The sequence below is a fragment of the Genypterus blacodes genome, unplaced genomic scaffold (assembly GCF_046128005.1).
Source record: "Genypterus blacodes isolate CSIRO-AG114 ecotype Tasmania unplaced genomic scaffold, CSIRO-AGI_Gbla_v1 ptg000005l_1, whole genome shotgun sequence".
Lineage (NCBI taxonomy): Eukaryota > Metazoa > Chordata > Actinopteri > Ophidiiformes > Ophidiidae > Genypterus > Genypterus blacodes.
In genome coordinates, this window is record NW_027466819.1 from 3,560,001 (window position 1) to 3,577,750 (window position 17,750).

At 48.9% G+C, this 17,750-nt stretch overlaps 1 protein-coding gene across 1 annotated transcript in view; it reads right to left on the reverse strand.

Moving 5' to 3' along the window:
- Positions 1-17,750, reverse strand: part of LOC142999454 (receptor-type tyrosine-protein phosphatase N2-like) — a 110,061-nt gene that overhangs the window by 75,419 nt on the left and 16,892 nt on the right. The window contains exons 6-11 of the mRNA XM_076149043.1: positions 17,144-17,528; positions 16,520-16,843; positions 15,911-15,951; positions 14,728-15,095; positions 13,266-13,352; positions 4,813-4,892 (exon numbers count right to left, since the gene is read on the reverse strand). Of these exons, the coding sequence (XP_076005158.1) occupies positions 4,813-4,892; positions 13,266-13,352; positions 14,728-15,095; positions 15,911-15,951; positions 16,520-16,843; positions 17,144-17,528 (1,285 nt within the window). The remainder of the gene's footprint in view (positions 1-4,812; positions 4,893-13,265; positions 13,353-14,727; positions 15,096-15,910; positions 15,952-16,519; positions 16,844-17,143; positions 17,529-17,750) is intronic.

Genomic DNA, 17,750 nt, shown 5'->3' on the forward strand with positions numbered 1-17,750 from the left:
ATGATGATGTCACTGCTGTAGTAAAAGTCAGGCAGCGGACTGTTTGGCCTTGGAGGGGGTATAGACTCTCTGATTGTTCTCTGGCCTAGGTATAACCAACACTACAAATGAAACAAATACACTTCCATGTGTGCGTGTGTGTGTGTGTGTGTGTGTGTGTGTGTGTGTTGGGAGAATCCTGTGATCGTCCCTGAGAGAGTTTGACTCACGACGCTTTTATCCATATTTTCTCATTTTAGAGTGGAAATACATAAACCAGGCTTTCTGTCAAACCGGTTGAAACTGATAAAGCGAGAGATGTGTGTGTGCATGTGTGTGTGTGTGTGTTTCCTACGTTACGCAGCGACGCTGTGCAGAGTGAAAACAAGAGTGCGAGTGAAAAGGACAAGACGGCAAAGCAGAGTTGAGGATTTTCAGACATGCAATCTTCTGAGGAGCTGAGAAGGAGAAGACGAAGATGATGAAGATGACGCCGACCTTTGAGAGGCAGTGTGGAGGAAGCACTCTGAAACACTGCGTGATAACTTCAAATGGTCCTTAATCACAGGATCTGAGAGCTCGTAAGCAACCGGCTGACAAAGTCGCACAAAGGCACATCGTGGCTCAAAGTGCAAACTTGCTCTGATCACAGTCGACCTGCTTTACTCACGCACCACGACGATGACGCGTACGCTCCCCTCGCTTTGTTACAAACACGTGCAGGAAGCTGGGAGAGGTGACGCCGCTGCAGGCTGAGGTCCACGGGCCTCGGCATCAATAGCCCAGCGAAGTGAGGAAGATGAAACACATCACTTTGACCCAAAGAGCTCGGTAATTACATTTGGCATTTTGACAAGTGTTTAGCTGGAGTGAAGGTCAGGCCTGTCAGCAAAGCAGATCTATGCTAATCCAGTCAGATGGAGGAAAAACCAGCGGACACAATGCCGTGGAAGGGAAAGGAAAGGAAAGGAAAGGACAGAAGAAGAAGAACCCAGACGCAGCCGATGCTTAAAGATGGCTTATTCCAAATTTACAACGGGTCAGAACCAATGACCTCTGAGTAACGGCTTGGCCCTGAGCTGCTGGGCCACCTGGAGGCCAGATAACATCCAATTCTGCAGGATCGCTCAGAGCTCCGGCTCATTTAATGGAGCTTCTCCATCAAATAGGTCCAGAGACTCAAAGACAGGGACTCTCAGGAAGTTAAAGTTCCTTTGTTGTATCTGAAGAAGTGTTCAAACTAAGAGACTCTGACTCCATGAGTGTCCAATAGACAGAAAGATGGACCCTCGCCAAGGAAAGCTTTGATACAGTGTAGGAGAGCTCTACAGGACAGGAGGTCGGAGGAGCAACACGGCATCAAGCAGCAGCAGCTCCATCTTCCCATATTCCTGTAATTAACACCTTAATACATTTCCCAGCATCCATTTCTCCAGGGTGTAAACGTCTCTTTCACTCATTAAACCCAAAGCGACCCCTCTGCCAGGAAATCATTTACATGTCAACACACAAATCAAACATCAAGATATCACGCCGACGCGCCGCCATTGTCTGCCGCCGACTGGGCTTATCTGGAGGAAGACTCTGACAGCGGAGAGGAGACGGATAATTGATGCTGAAAGTGACCACGTCCACCCACCGGCCACGGAGAGGACGAGAGAGAGAGAGAGAGAGAGAGAGAGAGAGAGAGAGAGGACATCCTGTCCACTGTGAGATAAACAGAGAAGTCTGATCAGCAGGTGAACAATAACAAGGGCAATAAGAAAAAATAATAATAAAATGAAATAAAATAAACCTGTAATAAAATAAAATAAAATAAAACTAATAAAATATAATAAAATAAAATAAAATAAACACATGATAAAATAAAATAAAAATAGAATAAAATCAAAATGGAAAAATGTATTTGGTAAAGAACTCCTCTCTTTTGGCTGATCTTATTATTATTATTATGAATCTTATTATATTATTTTTGGACTTGTGGTTATGTCTGAAAATCAACCTACTAAAGCTTTGCTGGTGAAATCGTTCCGTGCACAACAAAAGGATGAACTCAGTAATGGATGATGTGACAATAAAGGCTGGCGGAAGGTTCTAGAAGCAGGGGTCACGCTGGTGTGGTGGTGGTTACCTGCCTTCAGCGTGTTAAGCTGATCTCTATGCTGTTTGTCTTTCAGGCGTCTTTGCTCCTCAGCTGCTCTCCTCCTGCTTTAAGTGCTAATTGAGCCGCTCGCCGTCCTGACCCTGACCTCCAGCCCATTCACGGGGTCCCGTTCTCACGGCCGTGATGCGCCGCTGGAAGTAGCCTCTGGGTCCCCCGGCCCTCCCTCAGCTGGACAATGGGGGTCACCGCCTCGCCGCCCACCATCTTGACATCCACCCCCACGTTTGACAAAGGCCCTCGGTGGCCCTGCGGACTCCTTCACAAAGGGCGGGCGCGCGTGACAGAAGCGGTAACGTGGCTTCTCGAAATGCAGCACCGGGTTCGGTCGATGTGCGGCCGCATTCATCGCACCCTTAGGCACCACGGGGGGCCGGGGTCAGTATTGATTGGACCAAATCACGAGCAGCAGGCAGATGATGAGGTTTAAACTTGATGTTTCTGAGGGATCTGAACCCAGCGCCTTCCTGCATCCTTTTACACCCGACGACGAGTTATATTTTTGTTATTGATTCATTGTTTGGTCCATAAAGCTAAAATAATAAAATGTCTCACACAAACAACTTCACAATAATGAGTCTGTTCAGTCATGAAACTTATTTTTTGTTCAAAGAAATGACAATAAAATCACTGAGCTCATTTCCTCCCGTTTCGTTCTTCTTTCACAATATTCCCAGAGTCGGCGTGGCGAGCGACGAGCAGCTGTTTCTGCCTCCTCACAGTTCTCCCAGCGTGTATTTGTCTCACGGCTGAGCTCTCAGCCTCTAAACGTATCAGAGCTAAGCTGAACTCATTCATTTCTAATACAGCTGCCAGCAGCAGGCCAGCTCGTGCCGGCCGAGATGGACGTCCGATCTTTACCATCCGCCGCTGATTGACTATAAATGATGATAAAGCGACGTGATTACGGCGGCCATGTAAAGCTTAATGTTTCAGAGAAGCACTATAAACCCCGGCTAGGACGGATAATGTTGGCTTTGGGATGGATTGATATTCTAGTTGAATATGACAAACGACACTTTAAAGACGGGCCCGCCCACGCCGCTGCACTTAAGCTGAGAGGCCGACGTATTTCATTTGGAGCACGTTCTGTCACATGTTTGCATTAAGAACAATGCAGGCTCAACCGTGACCTCGCCGAGCCGCCGACCGACCGGAGCGCCGACAACGGCACTTACAAACACAGAGAGGACCCGGTGCATAATCATAATAAGTGTTTGTGTCCGGGTATGTGTGTGTGTGTGTGTGTGTGTGGGAGAGGGAGAGAGACAGAGAGCGTGTGTGTGGGTGTGTGTGTGCGTGTGTGCGTGTGTGTGTGTGAGGGACGGAGTGTGGAGTTGCAATTATCAAGCTCGGATAAGATGTAAGTTATTTTGACAGGGCCAATTTCCCAACACAGGTGATTTTGGTGTGGGTGTGCGCTTGTGTGTGTGTGTGCATCTGGAATCAGGCCCGGGGAATAACAGGAAAATGATATCCAAAGCTATGACTATGACTATGACTCTCTCTCTCTCTCTCTCTCTCTCTCTCTCTCTCTGGACTGACAGCTTGGCTAATGGCAAACATTCCTCCTCTCTTTATTCCCCACTTCATCAACACCCTCGCTTCATTAGCATGAGTCACACCGTAGTCCTGTGCCACACACACACACACACACACACACACACACACACACACTCACACACTCCCACACACCTTAACAATGGCTCGACTGCTGGAGTGCACTCTGAAACATGATTACAAAGCATAGACGGAGAGGCTGAACTGAATCATTCCGATCGCAGAGAAAACGTCTCAACTTGCCGAGCGTGAGGACAAATCTCTTCTTCTAAGATGCTTTTCTTTTGCGTTTGGACTTTTTGAGTTGCGTCTGAAAAGAACCCATTCAGAACCTCCAGTCTTCCCTTGAGGCTGGGTCAGATTCTGTGTGTGAGTGTTGATCCACTCTGAGGCAAAGTGATCGATGAGAAACCGGCCAAGGCTTTGAGTGACGCATCGCATTCCAGAGGAGCTGCGTCTGAATGATCCACGTGAAGGAGAACGCCGTCACGCTGCGCCTCACTCAGCGCCTCTTTAACTCATTTTCACCTCTAGCGATTGATCCATAAACACATTCAACGCGACCACATCGACGCCTTTTCCGATCGCTGCCCGAATCGTTCTCCCTTGTCGTCTCTGAACATCGTTATTGTTCCCCACTTCCTCCTCTCTCAAAGCTACGAGCTCTTCCTCTCGTCTCTGTGCACGCTTCCATCCAAGCCGTGCTCTCAGACACGTCTTACCTCATCAACTGTGATTGGCTGACAGCTAATGTTTACGAACCAAGCAACGCCTTTACCTTTGACTTATGGCTCCACTGCAGACGAGAGTAACTGAACAGCAACTATAAGGACGTCTTCAATCAACGCCTGCCGGTCCATCAGAAATGAATCTTTTATGTTGCCGTGACAAACACACGGCGAACAGGGAGCCCACCGTAATGTGGCACAGCAGGGGGGAGGGGGGGGAGGAGGGGGAGTGGGGGAGACGTTTGAGCGGAGGAGTCGTAAGTTTTGAAAAATGTTCACGTGGGGCCGCAGGTGCAGCAACAAAGCAGCGATAATGGCGTGTCAGTGTGCAGCCGAGGAGGAAGAAGGAGGAGGAGGAGGAGGAGGAGGAGGAGGAGGACCTACCGGCTGTGTTGGCCACATCTGCCGTGGTGACGTTCTGCGTGTTCGGGCTGACTTTGAAGGTCACAGCGGGGCCTACCACCCTGTAACACACACAAACACACACACACACACACACAGTTAGAAACAAAAGACATCTATTTTTCCATTTTAGTGACCAGGTTTTTTTCTTTTCAATCTTTTAGCCTTGGAGTTCTGCTCATTCATATTTGTGCTTTGCTGCATGGGGAGAAAATAAATAAAAAAATAAAAAAATAAAAAAATAAAAGCCTTAACCTGTGTAAATCCTCCAGGCTGCTCTGATCCCCACCCCCGTCACCAGATAACCTCCTGAACCTCAATGTAACGCACCCGCCGGCATCAAGCTGGCTGGGAAATGAAGAGCTGGAGGGTGTGGAGGATGAGGGGGCTTTGCTCATCAGTGTGTGTGTGTGTGAGGAGGGGGGAGTGGGCAACGCTCTGTCCTCCCTCCGGCGAGCCGACGAGGGCGCCTATAGACGCCGCGCGTCACTCCCAGCACAAGGCGTCTCCTCTCCTGTTCATTAACATTTAGATGCGTTGAGTGTTGATTGCAAAGCCTCCCCGACCCCGACGTGATGTATGTTAGCCGGACGTGAGGGGAATCGGGACGGCGACAGAGAGACGGCGCCCGGAGACAGCGTGCGGTCGGATTGGGACGGGAGAGACGCGGGGGTCGGTTTTTTTTCTACTTTTTATTTTGTTGAACTTCCTTTCTTCTTTCTTTAAACGGGCGCCGTGGAAAGCGTGTTCGTCAAAACGTTCACGCCGGCAAAACAGCTTGAGCTGAAAAATGGAGGCCGGGGGGACAGAGAGAGGCTGGGTGGTCAGAGGCAGAGCGGGGTCTCCTAACGTCACCGACCTTTTGTCTCTCCTGCGGTAACTCAGACTAAAGGGCCGGGGTAGGGGGGGTGAGGGAGGGGGTGTGTGTGTGTGTGTGTGTACAACACACACGTCAGTAATGGCAGAGGTCCCGTGTCGAGGGTCAATTTAAACGTGTTACTGGTTTCTCTCCACGTGTCTCCACATGTGAAGGAGCGAGGGAACATGCAGGCCAGGTCAGGAGCTCCGGGTTTGTCTGACTGGGTGCGTTTGTTTTGTTCCCCAAACGCACCCCACTGCAATACACACGAGCAGAAATGCCCTTTAATGTGCTCAACAAAGAAACTGGAAGAATCTTCAGAGCTTCTTCACACACACACACACACACACAATCCTCACTCTGACGTCCATAGCCATGGTTTCTGAAATGTTCTTGTGTGTTTTCTTCCCTGATCCCAGCTGCACCTTTAATGGAGTATAAGTGTTAAACTATTTGACTCACAGGATCCTGATGATCTCCAGCCCAAACCTACTCAATCCGACCGCTTAAATAAAGTCTTTTGTCTCTGTCCTCGCCCTCCCGTCTCGTCCTGATGCACACTGTAGCAGCAGTATTTCATAAATCCTTCGTCCTTCCTGAGCGGCTCCTCATGGCGTGCCGGCTCATTCTCCCTCCCATCATTCCCGCTCTCCTCTGAGCTATGAAGCTGATGTATTCCTCACATCTGCAAAGCGATTCGTCAGCCCGGCACGCGTCGAGTCGATCGCATATCCATCTGTCCGCCTCCGCCCACCCAGGGCCGGGCCGCCGCGCAGACACACAGGATTGACTCGGAGCGGCCTAAATGACCTCGTCACTCACCGGAGCGCCGGGCTCCGTCAGAAGCGTCTCAAAGGGAGACGGCCCTACGTTTGCTATTGCTCACATTTGTCATATGATGAAGCGATATCCTGTGTGTGTCGGCCGTGTTCCCACGCCTCTGTGTTATCTGCTGGCACCGCCCTTCACCCTGGCACGGCGGCGGCGGCCCAAACTGCTCATTCCATATCTGACACCTATAGAACACAGTCAACGGCCCACTTTGGTTTTTGGAAGTTGTCTAACAGGATCGGATCATTTCTGGTGATGTAATCGTTTCCTCTTATTGTTCTGCACATCTTCTATCAAACGGGGATCAGGTCCCATGTGTGGAACGACTCCAGGAAGCCGCCGCCCCTTTACTCTCTGGCTCTGGTCGTTTTCACTGAAGCGGGAAGATTCCGTGTCCATATTTGGCCGACGGAACCCAAAACCTCACGGTGTCATAATCGGACACTTGTGAAGGTTTTCAGCTCACAGCGATCCTAATGCGGCAACATGTGGCGTGCTCTGCTTCACAATGACACGCTCGCCGCCTGGAAGACAAGTGGCAGCGACTCTGACAGCAGGAGAATCAAACAATCAGCCGCAGTCAGGACGACGACACCTTCACACACCCAAACCTCCCACAGGAAGCACATGATGTATGATGGTTCTTTCCCTTCCTAAGTGGGTTTTGAGTGTTTTTGAGGAGAACAACTTAAGATAAATCGAGCTTTAGAGAACACAAATACATGGAGACATCACACACTGGAGGAAGGATTGGAATTCATTTCTGCCAAGAGTAATCAAACAGGAAACAAATACAGTGATGCGTTCAAGTCCTCAAGTATCAGAAGTACTCAAGTGTATTACTCGTATTTTGCTTTATATTCCCTTTAGTTTACTTCGGCCTGTTAAGAGTTTGTGGAGTTTGGGGCGTTGGCAGTTTGCAAATGAGCCTCTGCTCTGATTGGTCGTCTCTAAATGGCTGCTTACACTCAGAGGAGCGCGGTGTCCATGAGGAGGAATCAACACAAACAGGCGGAGGCTCTTCATCTCATCTGTGCTCAGGTGTAACTTCACCATAGACGACTCAAACGGCTCTGAATCCATTCAGACACAAAGCAGTCCAGGGAAACCAACAGCAGGTAGAGCAACGGATAAAAATAAAATATAAAAAATCTCCAAACATTTGTGATCAGGTGTTTTTTTTTATAATTTCTCTCATTTTCTACAAATAGAATATTAAATTAATCTCACTGGAAAAATAAAAATGGTCCCCGTTTACGCCGTGAACCATTTGAGTTTGGTGAGAATCTGCTGGAGTGAAAACGGGCAGCAGGCACATTAATGAAATTGCTGTACAGTACACGTGTGTGTGTGCGAGTGTGTGTGTGTGTGTGTGTGTGTGTGTGTGTGTGTGTGTGTGAAACATGCAGCTATTAAAGTGGATCTGATTCAGAGGCAGAACGCTCTGATGCAGCTTTAATACTTACACAGATCCAGCCAGACAAATATTCACTTCATTGGCTTTTTCGTCCCTCCCCTTTAGGTCTGTATATTATTAGGAATGAAATTCTGTCAAAGCCTGTTGGTCTTAGTGGATCTGTGGGCTCTAATTAGAGCTCCTGTAGTTCCCTCTGATACAGAGCAGGACACGTATCTTCAGCTGTAGCTGTGTTTTCTCCATCTGCTGCACTGATCTGTGTTACTCTGTCTTCTTCTCAGGGACAAATACACACAATGACTTTTTAAGTTCCTGCATTAATAAAGCGTGCAAACTGCAACCACTCACATCATTTCTAACAGATGGAACGGCTGTGTTCCGGTTTATTCCATCTCGTTTCAAAATGCCGATTCTCTATCTAGGAAGTCAAGGAGAAATACGACTTTGTTCTTCTGCTAATCAAACTCAAATCAACAAAGGCCTGAGCATCAGAGCTATTTTGAGCTACTCACACTTTTACTTCTCGCCTTATTCTCTGTACTTTATGATGAAATGTGAGTTTTTCCCTCTGCCACACTCACAGAGAGCTGCAGTGACACAACATGACTGCAGGACCGGCTGAATGGACTTAGTTGCTCTTTCCACCGTCTCTGATCTGTGTCAGTCAGCGTCCCCGCTCACGTCCAGCAGCTTCATCTCTCTCACACTCATGCGGCACAGGCTCGCTCTCGCCTCCTAGTGGCCGTCTCCGACACGACCCCCTCGGCTCAGACAACAGACATTACGTCACCTCGACCCTCCTGGTTCCTAAAGTCTCCACTCAGTGACGCCTGTGTGTGTGCGGCGGCCATCATTATGTGGTGAACGGCTTACAGCCCACGTCCACGCTCACCTCTCCCTCCATCCCTCTCTCTCTCGCCCGCTCTCTATCGCTCTCTCTCTCTCTCTCTCTCGCCCTCAAACACTAACCCCGCCACAGCCAGAGCTAAAAACGCTTTCAAGGCCGTCCTGCTGTAGCGCTCAGCGTCAGTATTATCTAATCATTATCGACTTGTTCCAAATGAAACGTATGTGGATGTGAGTCACTTGTTGTGCGTCCTGGTACAGTGCGTAGGCTTCGGCTCACACTCTGACTCACAGCATCCTGCGGGCTCTCTGAAGCCGCCGCTGAACTCTGCTGGCTCCATCCAAGAGGAATTTGTTGGGGGGGAAATAAGGAAGTTTTGTTTGTCTTAAGGTGAGGCAGATCAGCAGCTTCTTCAGCTCGGAGACAGTTTGGTGTTAGAGTTCTGTATGTTGGACGATGTTCTGTTTGGAGGAAACCCAAAGAGCCCAACTCTGCATTCTTACATAACAGTGTTTATCCTGCCTGTGTTCCAAACCCAACACCAACCGGCTGAGATCTGAAACGCTGTGCGAGAGTCCAATCCCTTGTTGTTTCACACCGGCCAATCAGAGCGCCACCAGAGCAGCCAATCAAATCCTTCACTGCATTATAGCAAACGACAAAGAGCAACCCGTGGTCCGACCTGGGCAAACCTGGTAAAACCTGAGCTAGTGAGGCACAAGTGGGCGTGGCCTATACAAACACATACAGACATACAAAATCCAAATGTGAGTTAATGACTGACTAGACCACAGACAGGTAGGCAGGCAGACAGGCAGACAGGCAGACCCAAAGTTCCCAAAGGCCTCATTTGTACTCGGTGTAACACAACACCTCACGTTACCGACCCGACAATCAAGTTTCAGCCTGAAGTTGTGTTTCCCTCGTTGTTAGGAAAGCGTCTGAAGCGGCAGTTTCGCGGCTCATGAAACGTTTTCAGTGTTAGCAGCTCATTATGGCAGTTTAATGGTGAGGAAGACTCTGAAGAAGACCCTGCTACATCAGAGTCTGGAGCCTCTTCAGCGGTGTATGTTGCACTTTAGTGAATCCATCCTGTTTCAACTAAATGCTTAGACGGCGCTGCGCTCCATTGTTAAGAGTCATTTAGTCTTTTATGGAGTCTGGTGATCTGGGATCTGATCGAGACGAGCAGAGTGTCGGTACAGAGCAGAGGACAAACAAAAATAAAATACAATAAAATATACAAAATTAAACAAAAAATAATATAAAAAATAAAATATAAAATAAAATATAAAATACAAAATGTAGAAAATAAAATAAAATAAAATAAAATAAAGTAAAATAAAATAAAATAAAATAAAATAAAATAAAATAAAATAAAATAAAATAAAATAAAGTAAAGTAAAGTAAAGTAAAGTAAAGTAAAGTAAAGTAAAGTAAAGTAAAATTAAATTAAATTAAATTAAATTAAATTAAATTAAATTAATAAATTAAATCAGTCAATGCACTATAATTAAAAGAAAAAAATAAGAAGAAACTTAAACAGTTCAATGTGTAGTGGATGTGTGACATTGTTCACACACTGTATGAGACTACGTGTCTGCTTTTCTCTTCCAGAGGGCAGTATTCTGATTTCAACACTTCAATATCAGACCCAAACCTAAACATTTAAAGTCTTAAACCCACACTGGGGACAGGAGCAGCTGAGGAGACGGGCATTGACGTGTCTGAGGAAGAGGGCGGTGGAGGCTGATGAAGGACGGACAGAGGCGGGCCTGGTAAATCAGCGGCGTGGGTCGGCTGCGTGTCAGTTTGAAGCCTTTGTCCGACTTATTCTAATGAAGGTGACTGCCGTTACCACAGCGGCGGAGGAGCCGGGGCGGCCTTGGAAAATAAGCGTGGTGCCTCTGACAAATTGTCAAGGCGGCTCCCCCTGCTGGGCTTTCACTGTGCTCGCAACAAAGGAGACCCCTGGCTCTCTCTCTCTCTCTCTCTCTCTCTCACACACACACACACACTCGCTCTCCCACCATCTCTCGCTCTCACTCTCTCGCTGCCTCCGATCCATCTTTCTCTCCCCATTCTCTCCTCTTTTCATTCACAGCACAGAAGAACAAAGACAAAAGGTGCATTAGAAGCAGGGAACAGTCCGGGCCACCCAGGGACTCAATACAGCAGCCGAGCAGCACCGCGAGGCGCCTGGGGAACAACAGGACTGGGTGTGTGTGTGTGGGGGGGCGGTGGATAGAGCGTGTGAGTGTGTGTGTGAATTACAAGACCCAGGGCCACCCAATTCCCACCTGTCCACACACACACTCAAAGACTGGTGAATGCATGAATTCACACATGAATTCATGCATTCTTCCTCTCTTTCTTCAGAGTGCTGGGGTTTGGTTGAGAGAATGTACAGATTCTATAGTGCATTTACAGCACATAAATGACCCTGATCCCAATACAACTGTACCCTCCCAGCATTGATGTGGCGGTGCCGGAGCTGATAAATAAGGTCTGAGCCGAGCCAGACTGAACTCAAACGTGTTGCAGTTGTTATTCTTTCAGCTTAATCTCCTTCTGCAACAAAGACACAAGACACCCAGGGCTGAATGTGAGACGTTACACAGTGAAAGACGGGGAGAAACAAGAGATTAGACGCTGGGGCGAATGTGTGTGTTGGTCTTGGGAATGAAACCTCCAGATCTGAGGCCACGGTTCACACACACACACACACACACACAGTAAAGATGCCTAACCAAGTGATGGAGCTGAAGCATGTTGGGGTCTTGTTCAGTAGTGAGGTTGGGATGGAGCCTGTAGCTACACACAGTGTGTGTGTCTGGGCACAGAACGCCTGACTTCACTTTCAGCTCAATTTCATGCATTTGGAGGTTTTTGTTTGTTTGTTTTTGTCCATGTGAGAGTTTAGGAGAGGAAACATCTGTATTGTCGGCGGCGGCGTTGTTGTAAAAACGTTAAAATCCCCACTGTTGTGTAGCAAGCGGATAAAAATGATTTAATCTGCTTCACAAATTGAGAAACGCAATCGACTCCGTCAACCCCCCGCGTGTGCACACCCACCCACACACACACACACACACACACACAGCTCACCACCCACACTGCACTGTCCTTTCTCTCCACCTGTCAGCCGGGTGTTACATTGCCCTTGTGTCTATTATGGTCTCTGGCAATATGCGGATACAGTTATTTGAGGAAAACGGCGCATGTGCTTTGATGAACGAGTGCATAACAACGGCCACAGTGTCAGCCGTGCAGCCCGGTAATTGGGAAGTGGCAGATTGAGTTTCTTTCGCTTTTTTTTCCCCCCCAAAGCGTTCCGTGCGGCCCGTGTTGTCGAGGGGAACACGGCTGGAGGGGAGGGGAGAGTAGCGGCACAGCGCGATGCGGAGCTCCAGTTAATGGGATTGTTTGGCCTCCGTGCAATCTAGAAAGAGCGGTCGCATTGTGTGTTGGTATTAACTGGGAAATTGTTTGCGTGGACGTGCAGGAGTGCAGGGCAGAGAGAGGGAGAGGGGGGGAGAGAGAGAGAGAGAGAGAGAGAGAGAGACAGAGAGACAGAGAGACAGAGGGAGAGAGAGAGAGAGGAGAGACAGAGAGAGAGAGAGACAGAGAGACAGAGAGACAGAGAGAGAGAGAGAGAGAGACAGAGAGACAGAGAGACAGAGGGAGAGAGAGAGAGAGGAGAGACAGAGAGACAGAGAGACAGAGAGACAGAGAGACAGAGAGACAGAGAGAGACAAAGAGACAGAGAGAGAGAGAGAAATAACAGAAATGTAAATGTAATGCTCACAGAAGTGAAACAGGTTCTCTGGAGCTCGTTGGTTCCTCTACAACAAGACATGAAACACTGAACCCACACGCTCACCTCTACTATGGGTGTCTGATAAAGGGAACGTGTGATGCTTAGTGTAGCTGTGTGCGATACATTTGGATGTGTGTGTATGTTGAAGGAGGCCCAGTGAGACAAAACGACCTGAAGAGGCACGATACAGGTGGATAGAGAGAGAGAGAGAGAGAGAGACAGAGAGAAAGAGAGAAAGAGAGAAAGAGAGAGAGAGAGTTCAGCCAGAGTTCAGTCTCATTAATAAACGATTCCAGTCGGTGGCGGCTGGACTCTAACATGTCAATAACGTGAAGAGAAACGCTCACTGCTTCCTTTCTCCCTCTGAGCGGGAAAAAAGAGAGAGAGAGAGAGAGAGAGTGAAAGAAGAGAGACTGAAAATGAGGCTTGGATTTCATACGATGGGATTGGATTTGAATTCTCCTGTTTGTCTGCGTGGACACGTCTCTCTCTCTCTCTCTCTCTCTCTTCTCTTAAACACTGAAACACTTGAACACTCTCTCTGGATTGGTTCGCAGTGTGTGACAGAACGGACCGCCCGCTCGTGCCCACACTCACACACTTCCGTCACTGTTGTCATGACGGTGAGCAGATCACGGGTGCGTAACGTCGGCCTACTTACGAGAGCTCGGCGAAGTCCGTCATCTGGATCTTGGCCCGGCGAGCCAGGATCTCCATCAGGTGGAGGCCTTCATCGGTCTGGAGCCCACTGAGGACACAAGGGAGAGGGAGAGATAGTTAGAAAAAGAGAGGGAGAGCAGGATTGTGCCTGTCAGGGGGAAGGGGGGCAGCCGCTTCTGTCACTTAATATGTAGGGCCGGCACTGCTTTGGCCAAAGGATGCACAACAAGACGAGAAGCAGCAGAACACGGGACTCGAACAAAGTGGACGATCCAAACCAGAGGGTGTGTGAGAGCTCAGAGAGAGGTGAGGAGGTGGAGGTGAGGTGATGAAGGTGGTGCTGGGACACTCAGACAATAAGACTGAATGATTACTTCATTAAAATCAGCAATCCTCCCACACGCAGCTGGTGATGTCACTGGATCTTGTGTGTTAAAAGTAGAAGTAGTCATTATGAGGTCGTCATTATCAGCCCTGATGGAGGTTTAATTATTAATGCATCAGTAATGAAAGTCGGCAGGTAATAAGGCAAAAAAAGGATCTTCAGTTCTTCAGATTAGTAGAAGAAGTGAGGACGAGGGGGGGAGGGGGGAGGACAGGAAATAGGAAGAACAAAAGTAAGAAGCAAAAGGAGAGAAACACGTGAGGAAGAAAGATGAAGGAAGGAAGGAGCGAGCCGATCCCAAAGTCTTCAGCCAGGAGAGAGAAAGTAGGACGAGCAGATCAAGATGACAAACTGGAGCCATGGCAGAGTGTGTGTGTGTGTGTGTGTGTGTGTGTGTCCAGACGACACAAGGACGCAGGTCCTTTGGGGTAATGTGGGCGGGGCCATTCTACTACATTCTACGCTGCAGGGTTTCATTTTGACCCAGTTCACTCTACGCCCGCTCCGTCTCACACCGAGCTCAGTTTCCTCGCCGTGCTGGACCTGCGCCCCGCACCGGGCCGAGCGCTGTTCTGCAGACACACAAACGTCTTGTTGGATGTGTTAAGTGGAGAGCCAGAGGTCTCAGAGAACACAGGAGAGACCATCGCTTCAACCATCAAAGCATCTTCTGCCCCTAAGGGTTTCATTCAGAGGAATCCAGAGAGGAAGAGGAGGAGGAAGAGGAGAGGATAGAAAGAGGAGACTGCTGCGTCCAGGATTCATTCAACTTAAAACAGAAGAAGAAGAAGTTTGAGTGAGAGTGAGAGAGAGAGAGAGAGAGAGAGAGAGAGAGAGAGAGAGAGTGTGTGGCTCAGTCTGCATATGTGCTTTAAAAGTTATGTGTCTGACTGTTCACACACCTGTAAGTGTGTGTGTGTGTGTGTGTGTGTGTGGAGCAGGTGTTTTCCTCCGGCTATGATGAATCACCCTGTCCTCTTCCTCCTCCACACACACACATACACACACACACGCACGTGTGTGTGCATGTGTGCATGTGTGATTTTTCCCTAGATGCTCACAATGCCGTCATACTCACTCGGTATCGGTGATGACGTAGCCGAAGACGTCGTCGTCAGGCTGCTTCCTGTCGGCCTTGACGTCCAGCTGCAGCTCTGGCACCTGCACCCTCTTCTTGTGGGGCTCCTCGTACACCACAGCGGCAGGAGGGGGCGCCACCTCTTTGATCCAGCCCTGCACCTCCGACACCTCCTGCACAGACTGGGTGGCGTCCTTCTTCTGCACCGTCACCCCGGCCTCCCTGGTGCGGCTCTGCACGTTCTCCAGGCCCACCTGCCGGCCCCTGGGAGCCTCGTCCACCCCTGGGTTCTGGTTCCTTGTCGGCGGGAGGGCGGTGAAGGAGGTCTTGTCCAGGTAAGTGAGAAGTTTGGCGAACAGATTCTCGGCCTGGGAAGGAAAGCGGAGGCGGAGTCAAACAGAATCAGAACAAAGAGCTTCTGCTGGAGGTTTCTACATCAGGACGATCATAAACAGAGCAGCATCTCCATCTTCTCTCTCATATTCACCTCATCTATTCTCTCCTCTCAGCCATCTGAACCGCACCTGTATGTGTGTTTACATCTTCTATCTCAAACAAAGCTGTCAGTCCCTTCTGTTCCTATTCTCTTGTGCTCAGTTTGTCAACATCCCAATCACATAACCAACCATTAATCCAATTAATGACATATCAGACCTCCTGTCGAGTTCCAGACTGTTACATTTATGTTACAAAGCATTCTGTCCTCAGTAAACAATTAGCCTCGCTGATGTTTTCAATGGTAAACCTCTGTAAAGACATCGGCTCGTTTGTTGAAGCAACTACACACACACACACACACACACACACACACACACACACACACACAGGGGAGAGACAGCAGACCTGTTTACATTAAGTTAAGTTAAGTTTAACCTGACCTGGGCTGTAATATCCCTTTATTCCTCTGCTGCTGATTGATCAAAAGCTGGAGTATCTACACAGATGTTAGACGTACACCTTACAGAACCAAATCTCCCCAAACTAAGCTGAACTTGTTCTCTAACTCACCAGGATTCCCATTGGTTTTCTCTCTGTAAAGTGACTTAAAGTTCCTGTTTGAAGTCCCCAGACAGACAGAGACTGAACGTCACCTTTTTACAGGAGATTTCAGAAACCCTTCAAGTCCCTTAAAGGCTCCACAACCCGGGACACATTTGTTTTTACACCTGTGCTGCAGACTGACCTTGTCCTTCACGCTCGGCTCCTCTGTGTCTGCACGGCGCTCTGTTGGCAGAGAGGAAGCAAAGAAAACCTGTTCAGATATTTGATGAGGAGGAAGAGCGTGCAGGGGAGATGAAGACAGCTGAGGGTCAGAATCAGAGGCAGTGAGAGGTTCACACACTCCATTTGTTGTACTATTCTGTATTTCTGTAAGCAGATTGAGGAGATGGTTGCTCAGCAGATGTAGTTGGGTTGGTGTGTGTGTGTGTGTGTGTGTGTGTGTGTGATTTCTTTGTTCCAGAAGAGAGGATTTTATGAGCGTACGTGTTTTATTCTTTAATCTTTCCGACACAATATGTGCTTCCCAATCACACTCAATGCTGATTATGTAAACAGGAAATGAATAGTAAGTGATGAGAGGTGCAGGCGTTCAGACAGAAACACACACTTGTCCTGAATGGAGGGAGAAGCGTTGGCTTCTAGGCATCAGGATCAGGAGAGGGGAGCCCAGAACTTAGCTGCTATATGGTGACGTAATCTTCACTTAAACCTAATCAGTGTTTACTGAAGTCTGAGACGTCCTCACATCCAATAATCAGGCGGTAAACACAGTCTGGAGGCGTTCATCTACCTTGAAGTGCCGCCTCCATGATGGCCGTGTTCTCCTGTGGCTTCCCTGTTGGAGCGTCGTCCATCTCGTTCTCTTCTTCTACTTCATCTCTGAGGGTCTCCTCCTTCCCTTCTTCTTCTTTTTCTCCCTCCTCCTCCTCCTCCTCTCCCCCCAGGTCTCTGGGTCCAGGTCGGACCCTGGTCAGGCCCGCGTTCTGGTCCCGGTCCACCACCTGCAGAGCGTCGGCTATCAGTCTGGACAGCTGGTCCAGGTCCTGGGGTGTCAGCTGGTCCATGTCCACGTGCTGCCTGCCCACGTTCCTCAGAACGTTCTGGATGAACCTCTCTGGAGGACAGAGGACCACGGGGATTTGATTATTCAGGAACACTCTCCTGCATCGATGCTATTATTGTGACACTATACACACACACACACACACACACACACACACACACCAGCGGTCAGTGTTTACATTTTTAGAACAATAGTAGAGAAGTGCATCCTGATCTAATGTCCTTGTGTATTTATATATTAGTGGTATGTTGATAAGTCTTATATTAGTATCAGATATCATCTCTCTCCACAAAAGTGCACTAAGTAGTGAGAGAAATGGAAAAAGGCAGAGAGAGTTTGTGAAACACGAACCATCCACACTGGAGAGAGGATCTTTGACCGAAGCCCTCTGACCTCCTCCCATCTTCAGGAGCCTAGACTTGGAGCTCTCTTTCTTCAGACCAGGACTCTCTACCCGGTTACTGTAGTAGGGCCTCAGGCGGGACGCCGGGGCCTCGACGCCGACCCCCCCGCCCTGCAGGGACAGCTGCCCGGAGAGGAACTGCCTCAGGGCGGCCAGGAGGAGGCGACCCTCGGCCTGCGTGGCCAGGAGCTCGGCGACCGGGGGTCTCTGCTTGGGCAGAGGCTGGAGGGAGGCCAGGGAGGGGAAGCTGGGAGCAGACGACTTCTGAGCGCCGGCCTGCTGGGACTTAGAGCGATAGAAGTCTGCAGGTATGCCCGACTGGAAGCGCTCGCTCTGGAACAAATCAAAAACAAATATCTGTCACACTGAACACACACACCGAGTTTCAAACCTCATCCACATGACATCGTCTAATGGACACACTGACAGTCAGTTGTCCATTTATCCAAGAAGAAGAAGAGGAACAACAACAACAACACCATCAAACTCCGCCAAACCAGCATCCAGCGTACACGTGTGAGTTTACGCTCCGTGTCTAATGTATCTGTGTGTGTG